This window comes from Calidris pugnax, unplaced genomic scaffold (assembly GCF_001431845.1).
Source record: "Calidris pugnax isolate Ruff unplaced genomic scaffold, ASM143184v1 scaffold398, whole genome shotgun sequence".
Classification (NCBI taxonomy): Eukaryota; Metazoa; Chordata; class Aves; order Charadriiformes; family Scolopacidae; genus Calidris; species Calidris pugnax.
The window spans coordinates 4,493,871-4,515,940 of record NW_015091280.1 but is presented as its reverse complement, the minus strand read 5'-3'; the positions used below and the strand labels follow the sequence as shown (position 1 = coordinate 4,515,940).

At 38.0% G+C, this 22,070-nt stretch overlaps 1 protein-coding gene across 1 annotated transcript in view; it reads right to left on the bottom strand.

The window, feature by feature from the left end:
- Positions 1-22,070, bottom strand: part of PIK3CB (phosphatidylinositol-4,5-bisphosphate 3-kinase catalytic subunit beta) — a gene marked incomplete at its 3' end in the record, with an annotated part of 94,469 nt that overhangs the window by 14,617 nt on the left and 57,782 nt on the right. Inside the window, exons 5-13 of the mRNA XM_014960631.1 lie at positions 20,525-20,750; positions 17,088-17,311; positions 12,165-12,347; positions 11,745-11,915; positions 10,582-10,659; positions 6,041-6,292; positions 5,385-5,481; positions 4,325-4,455; positions 839-892 (exon numbers count right to left, since the gene is read on the bottom strand). Coding sequence (XP_014816117.1) covers positions 839-892; positions 4,325-4,455; positions 5,385-5,481; positions 6,041-6,292; positions 10,582-10,659; positions 11,745-11,915; positions 12,165-12,347; positions 17,088-17,311; positions 20,525-20,750 — 1,416 coding nt within the window. The remainder of the gene's footprint in view (positions 1-838; positions 893-4,324; positions 4,456-5,384; positions 5,482-6,040; positions 6,293-10,581; positions 10,660-11,744; positions 11,916-12,164; positions 12,348-17,087; positions 17,312-20,524; positions 20,751-22,070) is intronic.

Sequence of the window (22,070 nt, the reverse complement as noted above, 5' to 3'; positions counted from 1 at the left end):
TTTAGTAAAACTAACGGTCTTGACAATAAAGGTGATTCTTGTATCTGAAAATGTTAAATCTTTCAAATGAAAAGTCCCAATACTGTCAGGTTTGCAGGCTGCTATTTAAGGTTTCCAATTATTTGTACACTAAGTTGTTTGCACCCTAAGTAGTTTTCACTTTTCCTGAGCACTTCAGGCTCTTGGTATTGTAACTGAAACATTTTTAATTAACTGCTTTATTCTTACATAAAACACAGCTATTATTACTCCTATCACTCCTACTACTATGTTTTCACCACCTTAAATTGCATTCTTCTGTATTTCTGTATATAATACAAAGAAAACATTGCAAGATCTTGGTGACCTTCTAAAAATTTGTCCTCAAGTTAGAACCACCCAGTTCCTCAAGAAGAGCATATAATCACCATATTAAAGAAACATCATCTTATAGATCAATGCCCATTTTTGAGACAACTTATTTAGAAATATATGACAATCAAGCAAATCATCATACTTGATAAAAATAAGCAAATTCCCAGCAATATTTATAAAGCCTAAGAATGTTTTCCAGATCCAGATCTAATATAAATCTTAGCTGTGTTCCAAGTCCATAGAGTACGTAAAGCAATTGTGCTTTTTGACAAAAAAACCAGCCAATAAGTCCAAAATATATTGAAAAAAAATTATATGTACCTGAATTTTAAGGCAGTTCACCACAGGGAATTAGATAAGAAAACAGAACCAGTAGAACTGTCATCATTTGAACAGTTGACATATATTTCTAGATCAATGCAGAAGATAAAACCAAAAAAACCCTAGAAAATTAAATTTAAAATAGTTCTTAGCAGATGCTTACCGCCATCGCAGCATTGTCACTGCTTCTCGCAATCTCAGCTGCCTTTTCAAGTATCTGCAAAAAGATATTTTTGAATACATTAGATTTATAAACAAATCTGACTGCATTGAAAGAATAAAAATTACAGAAATTAATCAGATAAGGAAATACAATACTACTATTTTGTACATAGAGTGGTATAAAATGGAATTCTATGCTGTGTCCCTTTTCTAATCTGCAGGACTATGGATATCAGGAAAAGGAGTGCTCATTATTACCTCCATTTTCTCCTCCTTCATCACTCCTGGGCCAAACAGTCTTCCCTGTCACATTGTCTTCTGTTTCTGTTTGCATTTCCTCCTTATTTTCCAGTACAGCAAACCAATTCCTCGACTCGAAGTCATCCTTTGCTTTCTCATCTCTACTTCTGCTGTTTTTGAGGGCACTGCTTCCAGGAGTGATACCCACCACCCACAGATCCACACTTCTAGCCCTTTGTTTCAGTATGAATCCTCAAACTGAGTCATTTCACCATCCTCTCCAATTGCCCATATGATCTCAATTAGCCTTTCAGTTATTTCTCTAAATCCAGGGTCCTCCCTTGTGTAACATCATAAACAGCCAGCTTCCAACACGGACTCATTTCATGATAAAATTAATATTCCACCAAGAAGCTCTTAGAACCGCTTAATATACAGCGGCTCTCAGGAACTGATACTTTTCTTAACAGCAAAGCAACATTTCCCCAGAATCTCAGCTCCAAGTTACTCTTGCTCCCTTTTTTCCCTGGCCTTTTGAACATTCTACTTAGTTTTTGAAGTAATAAATCATGATGGGTATTTAAGTACAGACGTAAATACAGTTCTCCAAACTATATTCTGCACACTACTGCAACCAGCAGAGATGTGTTAGAGTGGTGACTGCCTTGGCTCATCAGAGCAGCTGCACTGGTCAGGCAGGTATAACTGCAGTTGGCAGATGCTGCTGCTTTGAGAAACAATTAATAAAACAAAATATCAATTAAGAAAGAAGTCTAAGGAACTATACCATCTCCTTTCCCTCAGGAGTCTGCCTCTCCCATCACCCAGGAACATAACACCACCCCCAGACACAGGTTCAGCAAGACTTGTATTGTCTTTGCTCAGGCAATATGAGGAACAACAAAAGGCTACAATAGTCAGAGCATAAATACCCAGCAGCTAAAGTCCTTAAAACGGTACACTACCTTGCTTTATTTTTTTCTCCGTATGAAATGCTTATTAATATGATGCATTACATCTGCTACTTGGCTACAAAGCTTGTTTACATACTGTGCGAGAAAACACGCATAAACAAAACCACAATGCCCTAATTCTGTGTTTGATGATTGCCTCCTTGTGCTTTTTAGACTGACTTCGTTTGCAAATAAGCTTTAAAAGTTTCTGCAAGTCCAGCTTTGTTCAAATGAACTCCCAGCCCCTCGGTGTGTCAGCAGCACTGGTCATTAACCAGCCCCATACACAGCCCCTGTGTCACACTGTCAGACAGCAGTTTTCTTATCAAGGCAGTTTTGCTCACTCAGCCTCAAAACAGCCCTTCGCTGCAAGTGGATTGATGCTATGATCAAAAAAGATGCATCTATTTTTGCACATTATGTTTCTTAAAATAAAGATCTGGCATCTGTTTCTGTTTTCTTGGCAGAAACAAACAACAACACTGGAAAAATTAGAAGCAGCTACACACCAAGCATGTCCTCATCTAGACATTTTGAAAAACAGATTCTCAGTTGATATAATTTAAGCAGCTACAATGTTCCTGCTGCTTCAACAGGACCTTCACCAACAGAATCTTTCACAGATTGGGTATCTTACTCTCATTTCCTCATGAGAAATTTCAGTATACCCACAGAAATGGAATGAATTATCAAAAAGTTCAGAGTTTTGATTTTCTCAGTGATACTGCAGGCTAGTTTCTTAACTCTAAGGAATTGCAAGTAGCAAAGTTACTGGAAAAAAAAGGACTGCTAAAAAAAAAAAAATCATACATTTTGTAGCATTTCCTCAAAGTTGAATGCTTCCAATTAATGTTTCATTACCAGCTCCACAATCACTTTATAAAGATGCTCTGGGATTTAATATGCAGGATTTCTCAGGTACGGTTCAAAAAGGGGGCAAAGCCAGAAAAGAAAAAAATCCAGCAGCCAAATGGAAGTCACATGGGATGGTGAGGACCATCAGACACTACCTTAATGTCAATACATCAGGAAAATTACTTGGAAGAATATGATGTCTGTATTCACCTGAGCATCTTAACATACTGAAAATGTGGTATCGCAGGTACAAACAACAGGAACAGTAGAGCTAGAACAAATATGCTATTACTTAAGAAACATGCTTTAACACGCTTGTAGCATGCACATAAAAGCAGCTATTTTTCTTTAGAGTTTAAATACATTTAGCTTAACAAGCAAAAAATGTGAAGCATTACAAATAAACCAAAACTGACTAAAATATGTCCAGTGTGAAGAGCAAACTGGGCAACCATAATTAAGATGACAATGAGTCAGTACTATTTTAGCCCTTAATGCATTTCCAATGCTGTCTTAATACCAGAACAAATACTGCACCAATAAGGTAGAAAAAAAAAACCAATCCAAAATCAAAACAAAAAAATCTGTCTTGTTATTTGATTTAATTTTGACAAATCTTAACCCCAAAATTCCTCTTTGATGAAGCTGATAAAGCATGGTGGCTTCTGTCTTTTTGTTCATGCCCCACAAAGGTACAAAACTCTCTCTCAAAAAAAAAAAAAATTTCTTTAAGTGCTTATTAACTTTCCCGAAAACAAAATTCAGACTAGCGTATGTGCGAGTTATACTTTGTTTTTTCAATGCATCATTATCTGTTTTAACACTTACTTTATTACTTGTTTCCCAGCCTTACCTTCATTTGCTGGTTGTGAACAACTTGCTTATCTACAGATGCTACCACATGTATTCTAAATACACACTTCCTTTCTAAGTACACATTCTTACCATATCTGTAGAAAACTATGGGCAACCTAAGTGGATTTAGTTCAATAGCAGACCTTGAGGAATCCCTTTCGATACAGAATTATGGTTCTATTTATCCTTAAATGGACATTTTCCTCATAGAGGCAAGAAGCATCCCAAGGAGTGGATAACGTGCATTTGTACAAAGGGGTATCAGATCTGTCCGGGCCACAGGCAAATACACATTGAAGGCTCCCAGAATGGCAGGTAAGTTTAGCTTTTTGTAACATCACTGATATTGGAAACTGATTCTGCTTCTGACCCTCAAAAGACCGTGTACAAAGTATTTTTAAAAGCATAAGTCTTCAAAATACTATCTGAAAACCCTGAAGTCAGAGCACCAGCAAGTTTAACAACGTGCAGAGTGTCAACTAAAAGGCAAGAAGTGGGGAATTCAGTTGAAAAGGCAGTGCTGAAAGGAAAGAAGAAATAGCCATCTACGTGTAAGCATTCATGCTCTGGATGCCATACCTTACCTTATCAAAGGGAGGGTAATTAATAGGCTGTTTTGAATATTCTTGAAACCTAATGTGCAAAGCTGTTGCATTTTCAGTGTAAGGGTTAGTCTGGACAGTTCCCATTGGATTCAACATTTCTTCAAGTTCATCTGAAACATTAGACAGAACAATTAATGTTACGGGTAAGGGATGTACTAAAATTAAAAAGTCTGAAGGCAAAGACACGATAAGAAATTTATTATGGAATCCAATGGACAGAAGCACGTTCTGTCGCACAGCAATTTTACTACAACGTGCTGCATTTCCAGCATGAACCACCCGTATCTCCCACATTCACAAATGCTGGATCATCACCCAATGAGAAACTGATTTTCTCTTCCAGAATAAACATAACAGTCAAGGGAAGCTGAGATGTCCCTACACTGAACCGAGTCCCAGTAAAATCTGCAGCTTCTGTAAACAAGTTTACAGAAACTTGTAAACTCTATATCAAATAGTAAGAAAAAAAAGAAGAGTGTTAAGCCAGCATTCCAGCCAAATGGGTACAGGTTTCTCAGGATGGAGTGAAGAGTGACATGGAGATTTCAGACACTCTTACTAACCCGTTGGAATGCCAGGGAAGGAAGACTTAAAAAAAAATTCTAATTCACATCTTTTGCTGACGTAAATATAGTCACACAGAATATAGCTTATCTATTTAGCTGAGGATGCACAGCACAGGGAACCAAATGAAACCTAAACTGCATCTTAAAAACAGATATAACTAGAAAAATTTTATGTGATTTTTCTTCCATAACAGATAAAAGTTCTAGAATACTGTCTCCAAACAGACTCTTGTCCTTCCTCCTTCCTGATTTCACTTTCAGGAAATGGACGCTTTCAGGACAGAGATTAAAACGACACTTTCAGGAAAGAGATTAAATATATGTATATATGTATGCACATAAAAAAATACAAGTAGTAAAGAGACTATGACAGGAGAATGGGACACGCATAAAGTAATTATTCTAGTATTTGATACTACTTTTCTTTAATCTTACAAGTATTTCAAGTCCAAATCTTAAAAGTTAAACTTTACCAGGAAATGATGACCAGCTGTGAAGTACCAGTTCTCCGTTCTTCAACTGTCCTTTATAATCAAATACCATGGTGTTCACCCAGGCTACAGGATAATGCTGTTAAGGGAAAGAATTTTTACATGGAAAGTAAGATGCCAGTGAACATTACTATGCAGGAAGCACTACAATATAAGTAAAATTGAAAGGGTTGGGTTTTTTAAATGGTAATATCTTTCAGAAAAGCTGTTAAACACATGCACAGTTTTTCATATGTACTCTGGTAGCAGGCTAAGAAGGCCTAATTTTAAGGGTGTCACTCTTCCAGTGTAAAAATATGCATTTCCCTGAATGTGAGCTCGGATGCTACTTTTTTCATCTTTTCCCAATCACAGCTACATCTAGAGTTCAGAACAAAACTGACCTTTTAAAATAGAATTCTTTAAAAACCCATTTGCCAACTGGCTTACAACCAAAATTTTCATGCCTTTTTCAGTGCCTGAGAAGTATGAAAAGTTTTTTTTTCATACCAAGATGTGCAATTCTTAATGCATATGCTCCTTTAATATTTTTTTTTTCATTTTGCATTCTTGAATACAAAAGTGAGGACAACAAAAGATTTCTGAATACTCATTTTAATAAAATTCAGAGGTACACTCAAGAAAAATGCAATAATTACCACTTTTCCTGCTTTCCTAATGGTTTGGTATTTGGAAGGATTCATTGCCTTGGTTGACTTTTTAGTTTTCATCTTATCCATCACGGCATAAACTGCAAAGCAGAGCCTTGCCATTCTTGGTAGATCGCAGACGTTTATTTCAAACTCTAGTACTTCATTCCAAACGTGGTCACTTCTCCCGGATATTTCTGTGCTTACAATCGTTTTACAAAGGAGCTCTGTGCCATGGAAAAGACCAGCCCTCACATGAACCTGCAATAAAGCAATGAGAAAAGTTAAGCTTGCCACAGAACCTACAGAATTCTGCATAGAATGTTATACAGAACATATACATATCCATTTCATCAACATTTCTATCTTAAAAGCAATACTAATTTTGAGGTTTTAAAATGAACCAAACAATTCTTGAGAACAAGTTCTTTTTACTTTGCTATTCACATTCCCAGCCAAATCAAAATGTATTTGTTTAAATAATGTTGGCTATGAATTTTTCCAGTACTGGATTAGTTACATTACCACATATGACTAATAATAACAACAACTCATTTGCAGTAACAAATACAATATATGGATATACAAACGCTTCTAACTTAACATACCTAACACAGAAGGAAATACTAGGAAACAAACAACTGAGCAGAATGAAAAAGGTAAGACTATTTTTCTGAATTCAAATTCAAATCTCCAGGTAGAACCAATTTATGCTTCAAATAGGGAAAAATTTTGGAGTTTTACAGCTTAGGAGAAAATCCATTTTTTGTCTTAAGCTTTTTATAAAAATGTACAGAGGGAACACTGATGAGTGTGACATTAGAAATCACCAGTAATAATAATAAACAACAACAACAGTGTATATATCATTCCCAGGAATTCTGTTTTGTCTTCAGCACCCAGAAACCAACAAAACCAGGTACTTTGAATGATAAAAATAAGGAACAGGAAAGGAGAGGGACAAGAAGAGAAAGAAGTTGAGAGTGGTTGGTACTGAAATTAAACACATTACAGGTCAATGCTAAGATGTGGCTCATTTCTGCATTTCTGTTTAATAATATATGTATGTAAAAACCTGCATGTTTCCAAGTATCCATACTCTTGGACAGTTTCAACAAGAATGGCAAAGAGGTATTTCTTTTTGTTGCCTGAGCAAACAACAAGGAGAAATACGTCAACTTCTTTCAGGTGACCTTTCAAAATAGCAGTGATTTTTTAAAAGAGAAAAAATCAAAAGAACAAAACACCCACAAATGTAAACTCTGGTCAGCACCAAGAAGTTGTTCTCAGTGTTACAGTTACATAAGTAATAGGTGAAGTGCTGTTTCAGGTTCCCTATGCTCCTCAAACAACCTTCCCATTGTTCCCTTTCAACTACCGTATTATTTTTGAGCACTGTAACTGAAAGGCAGAGATGTTTAAAATTTGGTACGGGTTTTAGACAAAAAAATAATTAAACTTGACCATTGAATTCCCAACTGAAATAGGCAATCTCTGTTCTAGGGGAGAGCCTCTTTCCCTCCTTCAAAGAAACAACAGTGCGATCAACACCAAAGCAGTCCCAATCTCGACGTATCTTTTTGGCTACACCAGCTACTGCTCAGTACTAAGTTCTCCATTTGTAAACTAGCTCAGATAAATTAGTCATTGGCAAAGAGTAGTTTTAATGGAGTTTAAATGGAGTCATGCTGGAGAGCAAATCTGTCTTCAGCCCAGAATAATCCCTGGGGAAGGCATTAGTAGCACCAACAGATGGTCTCCAAATAACACCCATTCTGATCATTTTTGACTTCTCTAAAACAATTGCTACCACCGATGAAGAGGCTGCTGTCACAGCACAGGGCTGCCAGAGGTCTTGGAGAACACACTGCCATGGGTTACACTGCTTGATACAGGTGCCATAGGGACATCCATTATTAAACTGACTCCCTGACTTACACATATACAATCCCAATTTCCTTTCCAAGCTTACAACCAATCACTGAAAGAAAAGCTGCATTTAGAAAACTACATTTATTTGAGTCCCAGCAATACTCATGAAAACCACTTTTAATTATTTATATTACCAGTTTTTGGCATGCAGAGCTTCACCACCGTGTATCACCGAGTTAAGAACAGCAACATGAACATCCATGAAACAGATCACATGAAAGTTATCTTATTTCAGGAAATCTAACTGTGTATGGACTATACATGTGTGTACATACCTATATGTAACTTTACACATATATACACACATATTCTTGTTGACTACATATAGAGGGCTTTTTTATTTCTCTCTAATTAAAGATTGCGGCACCATATTCTTTAAAAAGGAAACACCGTGGCTGATGACAGAGAACTGATTAAAATCAGTGAGTTCATAACCTTGAAACAATTCACCAGATGGTCCTTTATTAATCCATTTGGAGATTCGCTGTCTGTTCAACCGAATTTATAATTAATTACCTCTGCTGATTTAAAGATATGTTATGGAAATATGATTACGTCTAGTGTATTAACTGCTTGTGCTTTAACACCAGCAATGGTAAACATTCTAAAATCTGCCTTTTGCTTTTTTTAAAAACCAGGAGTTTAAATTCACATTTGCACATTTTTAAATATTGTTCTTTGACTTGCTATCATCTGATATATACCTTTATATGCCACCACACTTCCCTGACTTTTCTTTTACTTTATTAATATAAAAAGCATAAGCAATCATACAAGATTTGCTAGTAACAAAGCACTGCATTGTTAGAAGGCACTGCTGTTCTGCCTGCCTTTTGGCTATTTCCAATTCTGTGATTTCCAATCCTGTAAGTGTAAGGGATTGGATCCTAATTTTATTCTTTTCATTCTGACATTCCCCTTTTACCCCTGGAACAGTATGTCCCGATGGTACGGCCAAAGAGGAAGACAAAAAGAAAAGCAATTTCAAATGTCATGTATTCAGAAAGTTGGGTGTTAGACAGGTGAAAGAAGCCACTTGTGCTCCAGGTAAAAACACTCCGCTCACAGCAGCAGAGCACTACCCATCTGACAAATTTTGTTTCCCACTACAAACACTGCATTTGGGAACCCTGTTATTGGTTGCAGCAAAAATGGATTAATATTGGCTTGATCTGAAGCCCAATGGAACTGAAAGAACAATGGCAATGAATTAAACAGCCTTAGAATCAGGACTGGGAAACAAATAGTGACAATTCCCTAACAGTGTAGACAGACAATGCAGGGAAACATGCACAAGCAAGGTTACTACAAGCATTCTTGGTCTTGGGTAACTACAGGACTTCAAAGTTTTCAAGACTAAAAAGCATTCAAAACACTACATAACATTCAGATAATGCCCACAGACATCAATACCAAAGAAGTGTCAATTTTTCCTGGTTCTCCTCAAGCTTACAATCAAGATATTTTCTTGTTCCTTTAAAAGCATACTGAAACGAACCAAAACACACTTTTTCTAAGTAGGAAAAAAAACCCCCAAACTTCATATATATGTTGCTTCTGGAATCCACCTTCCCTTTTCCCTTCCCTTTTTTTTTAAAAACAACAAACAAAAAAACCTTGTCAGATTCTACAGAACATAGAGTTAATAAGATATTACTAGTGAATAACTAGCAAAATAATGGTTTAGACAAAGAAAAAGGAAACATCTGTTTTTGCAGACATCCATTTCCACAGTCATAGTGTCCAAGGTAGTAGAATGGTAACCATGGCTCACTTAGCCACGCAGTAAAATGTAGTATTGCTAATATACAAGCAAGTTGTAACAATAGTTTTGAAAGAAAAGAAAAAAAAACAACACACCGAGTATCCTGAATAAAGCATCTGAACAGCAAACAGCAAATTAGCCACTGAGGGTAATTGAATTTCTTCTTCATCTACAGGACTGGCTATTTAATTTATTGATTGCCAAACAAAATAAAGGAAATTAATGTTGCTCTACCTCACAGGCAAGTGTCTTGCAAGGTCTTAAAGTAGTTGTGCAATAAATTCCCATGTGTTAACAACTTGTGGTCTGTAAAACAGCCAGTAGCCCACTCATGTACATCGCTACAGGAAGTGATACTACAGCGCTTTTTTTGTGTTCAGCATGTTTAGAAAATAAAAGACAGATTGTATAGAAGCATGCAATTCGTGCTTAGAACACACAGAATATATTCCGGACTACAAAAATACCTTATATTCCACTGAAAAATGTTTAATATTTAATCTACTTTTGTTTGTGGCAAATGCTTACTGCAGTTTAGTTTGAATAAGCTGATGTGACACCAATATCAGTACTTCAAGGATACGGTCTTAAAAAAATTAAGTACCATATGAACATTCGTGTCATATTGTCCATGATTAGTGATAACGTTCTAATGCATGTACCCAACTTCAGACAATAAAGAAATACTTCAGCAATAAAGCAAGATTTTAGTCAATGCTACCAATATAACTATGAATAACTAAAAATGTTTACACTTTTGCTGAATTGTAATCTGTAAGATTCTGAGTTTACTGAACACTGAAAATCATTAAAATGAAGATAACACCTTCTGATACTAGGCATAATTACTTACTTTGGCATTTTCTTCTGTATTTAGTTTATTACCCTTTAACAGAATAATCTTGAAAGGTTTGGAAATATCCCATACGCTCTGAGAAGGGAAACAAAGATACAAGTTCATTCTTAACCACTGTAACATATTAAGACCTATTTCACAGGCAAAGCATTATAAGCATAAGTCATAAATAAAAACTAAAAAAGATGTGTGTTTAAAAATATACATTTGAAATAATAAAAAATAAATTGGTTATCATAACTACAAGAGCATACAAGATGCTCTAAAGGGAAAAAAATTTGAAAAAACACTCAGCTGAAAGTGGGCTGGGAACATACATTCAGTACTACTTGCTGACAATTCAGAATAACCCTTCAAATTTAGTGTTCATCCAGAGTACATATATACAGAGTGTCTAATACAGCAAAGTCTGTCCACATTTCTTAGAGCGACAGTACGTAAAGTGTAACTGTGCTGTAAGGCCGTAACTTCAGCAATAAATGAAGCACCGTATCAAAAGAAAAGTTAGATGTGTATTATGGCAAAAACTGCCATCGTTGAATTGGCAGCACCATGCAAGGTATCTGGGCTAAGAGAAGAGATCACAGACCACTGCTGGCGAAGCTGGTGGAGCCTACACATTACTCTTAAGCTGGAGAATCCAGGTTCTCTGCAGTAACTTCTCCGGTTTCTGGTAACAGATTATTACCCCCTCTTCTGGGTTGTGAATAAAAGCAACAGAAAGGAGATGGTGGGGGAGAAGGAGGATAGATGAGGCAAAGGAAGCTAAGAAGTTTCCAGAAAGCTTCAAGGTCTGCTATTTCTAATGTAAACCTTCTCATAAGCAACAGGAGGCTCCAAGTAGACTCAGATGACCTACACTGGAAAAGAGAAGTAGAAGCACAACTCCCAAACATTGTGATTGTGGTCCTCCAGGTGAGACACTGGAAAAGGCTGACCAGAGAAGCTGTGGATGCCCCATCCGCGGAGGTGTTCAAGGCCAGGCTGGATGGGGCTTTGAGCAACCTGCTCTAGTGGGAGGTGTCCCTGCCCAGGACAGAGGTTTGGAACTAGGTGATCTTGAAGGTCCCTTCCAACCCAAATCATTCTATGATTCTATGATTTATATTCCATAAGTCACGGTTACGTTTGGATATCAGATATTCTCCATATCAACTTACAGTTGTTGGTCTTGTTTTTTTTGGTGGCAGAGGAAGAGGAAGGTTGGATGATTTTCTGTTAATGGCAGCTTCTATGGCAATCATCTCCTGCTCGCACATTTTCTTTATGGTGCAACACTCAACCAGAGTCAGCTGAGGAAGAGTCCTGTTCATCACACAGTTGCGTATATACTAAAAGCCCACAGAAAACAGTTGTTATCAGCTAGCAGACTATTTCTACAGCGACTTTCAAACCAAAGAAACAAATAATATATTACAAAGGAAATGGTGCACATGTATCCTACAAGTGGAGAGGGCTGCAGACATGCAGAGGAATTATATTACTGTTTCCTAGAGCTGACCCTGCACAGAAAACAAGGTCAAATTTTGGCCAAGACACTGCAGAACTATTACAGAAAGTTCCAAAGAGCCTTAACGTACCTGAAACTGAATTAATGGGTGATCACCAAAAACATATTCTAGCCTTCCGCTAACTTGCAGCACATAGTCAGCAGGATCAACTTCCTCATCTTCTTTTCCATGGATAGTCAAACGTTTTCGGATTGCCAGCTCATTCAGCTTGATGGGATTCATGTTAGGAGACACCTGAAAACTAAATACATCCTAACAAAAGACAAACAGGAATACTGGATGTTAAACTTGTCATAATCAGTCATGCAAGGCTTAAATTGTAGCATACACAATGAAATATGTAGAAATACTTAACTGTTAAACCAGCCTATTTTAACACCTACAGTTAATGTCTACATCTTCAGTGCAATCAAAGCAATAGTCACCCTAGAAAAATGGTTAATTTCCAAACTTTTATAGTATCAGAAGTACTTTTAAGAACACAGAACTTTATCTAATTGTTCAGCAGTGATTTAAAGACTTCTAGATCAGCATATTGATCTAGAAACGTATATTTTAGAATGTGAATGAGATAGTAAATCCTCCATACATTTCAAGGTATTTAGTGGTACTACACGTGTTAATTTTTCTGGCCACTGGCAAGTTATCCTCTTTCTAGGTACCACTGTACTCAGAATGAAAAGAAAGCTTCAAGTAATAAAGCAGAAGAAACTGTTAATGTGATTTATGTACAATAACACCACCTTATTTGGAGGAGTGCAGAAAAGAGGGGTAGCAGCCAGTAACTGTAGCATTCTGAATACAATATGGAAAGACTCTGCATTTTCAAAAACATTTTTAATCAAACCTTTAGAGTCTATCTACATATCTACAAATTAGAGATATCTACATATCTCTAATTCTGATGCATTCTAAAGAGATAAAGGTTAAGAAGTTATTTTCTTTTTTAAACATTAAAAAAAATGGTTTACATTCATTTGAAGATCCTAATGTAAAAGGTCTTCTGTGAAATTATTTGTCTCCCTTAATCTACCACATCAAGCTCTGCGCTTGCTTATTTGCAAAGGTTGGTTCGGTGAGTTCTGGGTTTTTGTTTAGAGCATTTTTAATTTATACACACATGCTCCTGAAGACGTAAGCATTCTAAAAACAGTGCTTTACAGATGTGAAGTGTTGTCTGGCTTACATTCTTTTGACTTATACTTTATTTATATAGAAGTTTACTGGTAAGAAGCCAAGCTGCCCTAACGGAAAAATCTAACTCCATAAAGTCAGGCAAAATTAATTCTGTATTTTCTCAGTTTCTGCATGGTTCACAACAGCTTCCCCCTTTCAGAAAGCTGCCACACTGTGAAAGCTTTCTTCTCCCATCATGACTTGTGGTGGGTAGACAGGGAATGACATTTTGTCTTCCTGTGAAGCTGATGCTCTATGACAGCCGCCTGACTTCCAAACGGTAGGTCTCTGCACCTATGTCACAGAAATGGGGATCAGGCTCTTTCTCTTGCTCCAGAGACAATTAAGTAGGCTTCTGCAGCTCACCCACACATTCTAGACAAGGAGTATTTTAACATTCCTTTCTCTCAATCTTACAGTGTTCCTATTGAAGAAACACAGCAGTCCCCACACCTTCCAATTTAATTCTCCTGAGACGACTCTAGTACTCAGTGCAAGTAGTAAAGTCTGGAGCAGAGCTGACTGCTCTAAAAAGTGTCTCAGATTTGAACTGTTAATAGCTTCGAAGGTCAGAACTGGCAGCAGAAGCATTCGAAACATTTGAAATGTCAGCAGCCTAAGCTATTAGAGTGGCAGGCAAACACATTCTGCACCAGCATGAACTTTTGCACTGCTTTTGTACTGTTATCATATGCATATATATATAATATTTCCATCAAAAGCTGACAAACACTGGGATATTCTCACTCCTGGACAACTACAAGTCCTCTACTAAGCCAAAGAGAACTGGAAAAAGATTTTGTCACAAAAACACCTATGCATCCAACATCATAATGTAGTATTCACCTCTGCAGTTTTAGCGTTTCCAGAATCAGATATGATTTTACCATTTTAGATTTTTCATTTATTAAGTTAAAAAGACAGTATCAGAAATAATCTAGTTTTGTAAATAAAATCAGCCGAATCATTAGAAAATCAGTATCCAGAACCCAGGTCAAAACAGACACCAAACGTAGCCTGATCTATTTAAACACATGTGAGATTTTAAGGTTTCCAATGCTGATCTCTCACTGTTATCCGAAATAACACAGTGCAAAAATGATTAATGGGAATGCTGGACTCAAGGAGAATCTGAGCATTTTCAACATCAAAAAACTTAGCTAAATCATTTTAGGTGGAAACTAAAGCAATTTTTATTTTAAAAATAAGCTATAGATTTGTTCATTGAAACAGAAAGGTAACTTTAAGTCTCAGCTAGTGTTTTATTTGTTCTATATGTGTGTCTAGCATAGGGAATACTAACTCCTTTTTTTAAAAAATGTATTGCTCAATCTAATTAGCAGATCAATCCCAAAGATGTTCAACAATGAATCACACACAAAAAGAAGTGTGTTGAATATGGTGCCTCCCAATTCACCAGCATCCCCTGAGCCTAAAATCGAACACTCGTGAAGCAACACGGTAAAAATTCGCCAAAAATAGTCCTTGAATTATGTTTTACATTTAAACAAACATCAAATAATATAGAATATGAAAGTTGTACATTTTGACTTTAGAAGTAGAACCGCAATTTGTGTCTAGAAGTGGAGTGCACAACTGTAAGTTCACATCCTCACTTTCTGGTGAAAGAATTTGCATTTTAGAGCAAACACAATGTTAGCATTCTATTTCATTTACACCCTTGATCAATCACATGCTACTTCAGATCAGGATCAAGAACAGTACCTGGAACGTGATGAACAACCATTCCTACCTGGCAGTTATCAAAATGAACAGCCACTACAAGATTTCCACTATAGAGCTTATCTTGGAAGCTCTCTGGGATAACAGGTTCCTGTTCTGGTGGGTACGTGTGCTTTAGCCAGTCCATCCACGAGAGACCCACAAGCGACTGAATCTTTTCCTCACTGAGTCTCCGCATTTTGGCTCGGAAGTCCTTCACTTCAGGATCTTGTAAGGCATCGAACTCATGGAGACCTGAAAGAATTCAAGCAAGCAAAAGGATCAATACCTGTACAAATACTGCCCATCTATTTACCATCCCACTCAAACCTTTATTATCATAGAATCGTATTATCACAGGTTGTAAGGGACCTCAAGAATCATCTCGTCCAACCTTTCTTGGCAAAGGCACAGTCTAGACAAGGTGGCCCAGCACCCTTTTCAGCCAAATCTTAAGTGTCCAGTGTTGGGGAATCCACCACTTCCATGGGGAGATTATTCCCATGGCTGATTTTTCTCATGGTGAAAAATTCTCCTTGAGTCCAACTGGAATCTCCCGAGGAGTAACCTGTACCTGTTATCCCTCATCTTTTCCATGTGACTTCCCTTTAAATAGTGGAACACAAAGAGAAGGTCTCCTCTGAGCCTTCTTTTCCCAAGGTTGAACAAACCCAATTTTCTCAGCCTTTTCTCACATGGCAGGCTTCCCAGTCCTTTGTGGCCTTTCTCTGGACCTTCTCCAGCCCATCCACATCTTGTTTGCATAGCAGGGACCAAAACTGAACACAGTATTCCAGGTGTGGCTCTCTTGGCTGCTGCAACACGCTGTTCATTCCTATTGAGCTTGTTGTCCACCAGGGCCTCCAGGTCCCTTTCCACAGAGCTGCTCCCCAGCTGGGTAGATCCCAACCTGTGCTGCTGGGCCTTGTTGAACTTCATAAGGTTCATGTTAGCCCACTCTTCCAGCCTATCCAGACCTGCCTGCAGGGTGGTTTCCCTTCAAAATGCCCACTTCCCCACTCAGTTTGGTATCATCAGCAAACTTCATCAGGGTATACTTGACCCCATCATCCAGATCACTTATGAAGATATTAAACAGCATCAGGCCCAATATCAATCCTCAGGGGACTACACTTGTGACAGGTTGCCAGTTTGAAACAGAGCTATTTACCACCACCCTCTGGGGTGGTGTGTCAGCCAGTTCCCCATCCACCGAACAGAACACTTGTCTAGACCGTAATGTGTCAGTTTCTCTAGGAGGAGGCTGTGGGGAACTGTGTCTAAAGCCCTGGAGAAATGCAGGTAGTCAAAATCCACCAGGCCCCCCTCATCAACTGCACAGGGTACTTTGTTGTAGAAGGTGGTCAGGTTTGCCCTTGGTGAGCGGGCTGGGCTTTGGGCTCCAGCTGGCGAGCAGCTGGACATCAATCACATTTCGTATATTCCTCTATCAGTATTATTGTTGTTGTTTTCCTTGCATTTTCAACATCAAAAAACTTAGCTAAATCATTTTAGGTGGAAACTAAAGCAATTTTTATTTTAAAAATAAGCTATAGATTTGTTCATTGAAACAGAAAGGTAACTTTAAGTCTCAGCTAGTGTTTTATTTGTTCTATATGTGTGTCTAGCATAGGGAATACTAACTCCTTTTTTTAAAAAATGTATTGCTCAATCTAATTAGCAGATCAATCCCAAAGATGTTCAACAATGAATCACACACAAAAAGAAGTGTGTTGAATATGGTGCCTCCCAATTCACCAGCATCCCCTGAGCCTAAAATCGAACACTCGTGAAGCAACACGGTAAAAATTCGCCAAAAATAGTCCTTGAATTATGTTTTACATTTAAACAAACATCAAATAATATAGAATATGAAAGTTGTACATTTTGACTTTAGAAGTAGAACCGCAATTTGTGTCTAGAAGTGGAGTGCACAACTGTAAGTTCACATCCTCACTTTCTGGTGAAAGAATTTGCATTTTAGAGCAAACACAATGTTAGCATTCTATTTCATTTACACCCTTGATCAATCACATGCTACTTCAGATCAGGATCAAGAACAGTACCTGGAACGTGATGAACAACCATTCCTACCTGGCAGTTATCAAAATGAACAGCCACTACAAGATTTCCACTATAGAGCTTATCTTGGAAGCTCTCTGGGATAACAGGTTCCTGTTCTGGTGGGTACGTGTGCTTTAGCCAGTCCATCCACGAGAGACCCACAAGCGACTGAATCTTTTCCTCACTGAGTCTCCGCATTTTGGCTCGGAAGTCCTTCACTTCAGGATCTTGTAAGGCATCGAACTCATGGAGACCTGAAAGAATTCAAGCAAGCAAAAGGATCAATACCTGTACAAATACTGCCCATCTATTTACCATCCCACTCAAACCTTTATTATCATAGAATCGTATTATCACAGGTTGTAAGGGACCTCAAGAATCATCTCGTCCAACCTTTCTTGGCAAAGGCACAGTCTAGACAAGGTGGCCCAGCACCCTTTTCAGCCAAATCTTAAGTGTCCAGTGTTGGGGAATCCACCACTTCCATGGGGAGATTATTCCCATGGCTGATTTTTCTCATGGTGAAAAATTCTCCTTGAGTCCAACTGGAATCTCCCGAGGAGTAACCTGTACCTGTTATCCCTCATCTTTTCCATGTGACTTCCCTTTAAATAGTGGAACACAAAGAGAAGGTCTCCTCTGAGCCTTCTTTTCCCAAGGTTGAACAAACCCAATTTTCTCAGCCTTTTCTCACATGGCAGGCTTCCCAGTCCTTTGTGGCCTTTCTCTGGACCTTCTCCAGCCCATCCACATCTTGTTTGCATAGCAAGGACCAAAACTGAACACAGTATTCCAGGTGTGGCTCTCTCGGCTGCTGCAACACGCTGTTCATTCCTATTGAGCTTGTTGTCCACCAGGGCCTCCAGGTCCCTTTCCACAGAGCTGCTCCCCAGCTGGGTAGATCCCAACCTGTGCTGCTGGGCCTTGTTGAACTTCATAAGGTTCATGTTAGCCCACTCTTCCAGCCTATCCAGACCTGCCTGCAGGGTGGTTTCCCTTCAAAATGCCCACTTCCCCACTCAGTTTGGTATCATCAGCAAACTTCATCAGGGTATACTTGACCCCATCATCCAGATCACTTATGAAGATATTAAACAGCATCAGGCCCAATATCAATCCTCAGGGGACTACACTTGTGACAGGTTGCCAGTTTGAAACAGAGCTATTTACCACGACTCTTTGGGGTGGTGTGTCAGCCAGTTCCCCATCCACCGAACAGAACACTTGTCTAGACCGTAATGTGTCAGTTTCTCTAGGAGGAGGCTGTGGGGAACTGTGTCTAAAGCCCTGGAGAAATGCAGGTAGTCAAAATCCACCAGGCCCCCCTCATCAACTGCACAGGGTACTTTGTTGTAGAAGGTGGTCAGGTTTGCCCTTGGTGAGCGGGCTGGGCTTTGGGCTCCAGCTGGCGAGCAGCTGGACATCAATCACATTTCGTATATTCCTCTATCAGTATTATTGTTGTTGTTTTCCTTTTTCCTTCACTGTTCTGTTAAACTGCCTTTATCTCAATCCATGAGTTTTGCCCTTCTGATTCTTCCCCTGTTCCTACTGCTGGGGGGGCAGTGAGTTAAAGACCATCCAGTTCTCTGTTGCCAGCTGGGGCCACACTAGGACACAAGGCCTGGGGCCCAGCAGTGCTGGGAAAGACAGACCTGAAGAAAGTGTTGAGAACCTCTGCCTTTTCAGTGTTGCTGGAGACTAATTCACCTCTCCTGTTTAGTGGGCCAGTATTTTCTTTCTGTTTCTGCTTGTTGTTTATGTACCTGAAGAACCCTTTCCTGCAGTTTTTGACATCTCTGGCCAATTTCAATTTAAGCTGAGCTTTTGTCTTTCTAACTGCATCTCTGCACACCTTGGCAATGCCCTGGTAGTTCTCAACAGGTATTCCTCCTCAACAGGTATTTATCTGCTTTTCCAGTTCTGGTAGGCTTCTCTTTTCATTTTGAGCAGACTGAAAAGCCCCCAGTCAAGCCAAGGGGGTCTCTTGCTCCACCTACTTCCCTTTCCTTTAAAGGGGATGAACCGTTTTTGTGCTTCCAGGAGAGCGTTCTTGAAAAACTCCCAGTACTCACTAACTCCTTTGAACTCCGTGGAAGCTTCCCACAGAATCCCTCCCAACTGAGCTCTGAGTTCAAGAGTTTGGAAAGTTTTACCCCTCTCCTTACAAGAGCAAATACAAAGAAAGCACAGCAAATGCATCATAAAGACCACAGAAGGGAAGAAGCGTTTGCAATTTCTTTGTATTTTTTTAAATCCCACAGAAAGATGGTATCACCTTTTTTATTTCTTTTAAAAATCAAAAAAAGAGGGACAGGTAAATTTATTCTTGAATTTCCTTTGTACTTAAAATCTTCTACTCAAGTCAAAATGACAGGACTGAAATTTCAACCAATTCAAGACCTATAAAGTTTCTTTTCTGAAATATGTAAAGAGAGAATACACAGTGGAGAGTCCGCACAGCTGTGATTCTGCGCTTCTTCAGGAAGTACAGGGCCTGCGAGAGTTTCTTTTTTTCTTTTCTCCTGAACTTTGAAGGACATTGTCCAAATTACACAAAGCACCGTTCTCACCTTTTGAGAACAAAACACTAAGTTTAGCAGCTTAGACAGGAACACATTTTTTGCACTGCTAAGGTACAGAATAGAGGCTGCATGAGGAAGGATCTTGCACAGCTATAATAAGCAAAATATTCAATCAAAGAATGGGAATCTCTCAAAATCTGTCAGAATCTGTCGGAATGGTTAAACTGGCTAACTGTTTCCATTGTCAGTTTTAACAAATAGGCAGACAGTGTACTGCTGAAATCTAAACAAAACCTGCAGTCTTTATAAAAAGAGCTAACAATGGTTCATTGTTCTAAAACAAGAGGTATGACCTCACACGACCCTGTCAATCTCGATTGTATAACCAAGCAGAGTAGATTTAAAAGCTCAAAATTCTGAAATAACATCAAGAACAAGTTAGTGTGAAACCTTTAAAAATAGCTTTTCATTGTTTGCTGAAAATCAGTGCCACAACTGAGAGCAAAAACAAGAATCATATTGTTAACCAACTCAGAAACTGTGTATAACAAAACCATAATGATTTCTAGTTCCTTCTGTGGATCCAGTTTGCTGTTAGGCTCTTTATGATAACACTTTTCAGGGATTATATTTTCCTTTACTTAGTAATAATATTATAGATTTTTCCCTCGTCTAGTAAGATAAAATTTGCTCTTGATTTATGTAGTAATGCAATACGGTGCCAAAATACAATACAGAAAGTAGCTTTCAACAACTTCCAGAAGTTTTGTCTTAAGTACTTAAATTCTTTTAAACTACATCAGTATTAGTTTTATGAAAGAAAATTCTGTCAGGGAAATACTTAATTTTTATCCTTTTTTTTTTTTTCCCACTGTCACCTGCCCAATTATACACAAAAGAAAGTTTACCCTCATTTTAAAAAAAAAAACAAAGCGTAATTACCTTTGCCTATAAGGACACCTATTTTGGAATCCAACTTTTCTCCTGGATCACAATTCCTTGTCACTAGTTTAAGGACAGGAAGAAAGGGTCTAACATCACAAAGTCTGCGTGTTTCATCCTCTAGTTTTTCACGTACAGCAGTCTGATTCACGCATGAGAACATGTAAGAGTCAATCTCCATGAGGAGATGGAAGAGCGGGTAGGCAGGTGCCTGCTTCCATAACAGCTGCAAAGAAAATAAATAAGTGAAACTAAACAAGAAAGCACGGACATATCTCATGGCCCTGAGGGTAACAATAATTTCCATTTCTGTTCCTGAAAGAACATAGGAGTAACATGTTTGCTAACCTAGTTAATTTTTTATCCCTAAATATCATTATGTATTTACTTTGTCTTGTTTGTAGTCACTATCTTGAGGTTATTTTTAAGCAGCAGCTTGTGTGCAAAAATGTCCCAAGGATAGAAAACATATAGGGACAAGTACTATGAGGCCTAACTTCAATTTCCAGCTACTGGTATTTATTATATCACTTAATGGTTGTAAAATTCAAAAAGCCATGAACTGACTTCCACTGAAAGCAGCCATTTGCCACCACCCAAAGTACTGTCCTGCTAGAATTATAAAGTCTACAGAAATGAAAAATTCTTCAGCCCTCAAATAATTGGCTATTTTTCTTCTTTTCTCTTATTTTAATCTTAACAGTTTAATATACAAAATAAAATCCTTATATTTACTCTCAAGTCCTCTATACATCCCTAGGTCCACAATCAGGGTTTGTCACAGCAATGTGGTGGGAGCAAAGCTCCTAGTCCAGTATGCCATCCAAGTCCTCATTATTGTTTTGTTTTCAAATACAGTGATTTCCATGAAAGACTTCTGCAGTTATGATAAACACTCCTTTCCTTTGAAAAACAGCTAAATACCAACAGTACCTGTTTATAGCAGACAGCTTAGTTCAAGTCCCTTCTTGTTGTCACTTACACACTTTTTTTAAATTCTTTATCAATTGAAATCACAATTCGCTATTCCATTATCTTACCCACCAGCTAACCTGTAGTTGCCCAGGTTACCCTTTTACTAAAACTACAACGATATTTTCTCCAGTCAGAATAATTTCAAATATTTGAGTATAGCACAAAATTTATTTATCGGATCACTTCAATTTCTTGGGGCACTCTGATTTCTTCTAAAATACTAAGTGATCCACTGCATAAAAAAAATTATTTCAGTGTCTAGAAAGTTTCGAACAAGGAGTACAATAAATTACATGAAGCTACTACTGATACAAAGAACACGATTTCTATAAACAAGTGAATACTGTCAGAAAGAATAGGAATGAAAAACAACGTCCTTATTTACCAGGCAATGCAACTGAATGAGAAACCACACTTTATTGTCTTTTAGAAGTTCATTATGCTTAAGGAGCAGATTACTTGGTGTTGTCATGCACTCGCTACCTAATTCCACGGTAACTTGTCTAAATGCCCTCACATGGCCATTATCTGATGAAAGATCAGTAGATTACTCTTTAATATCTGTGGCTAT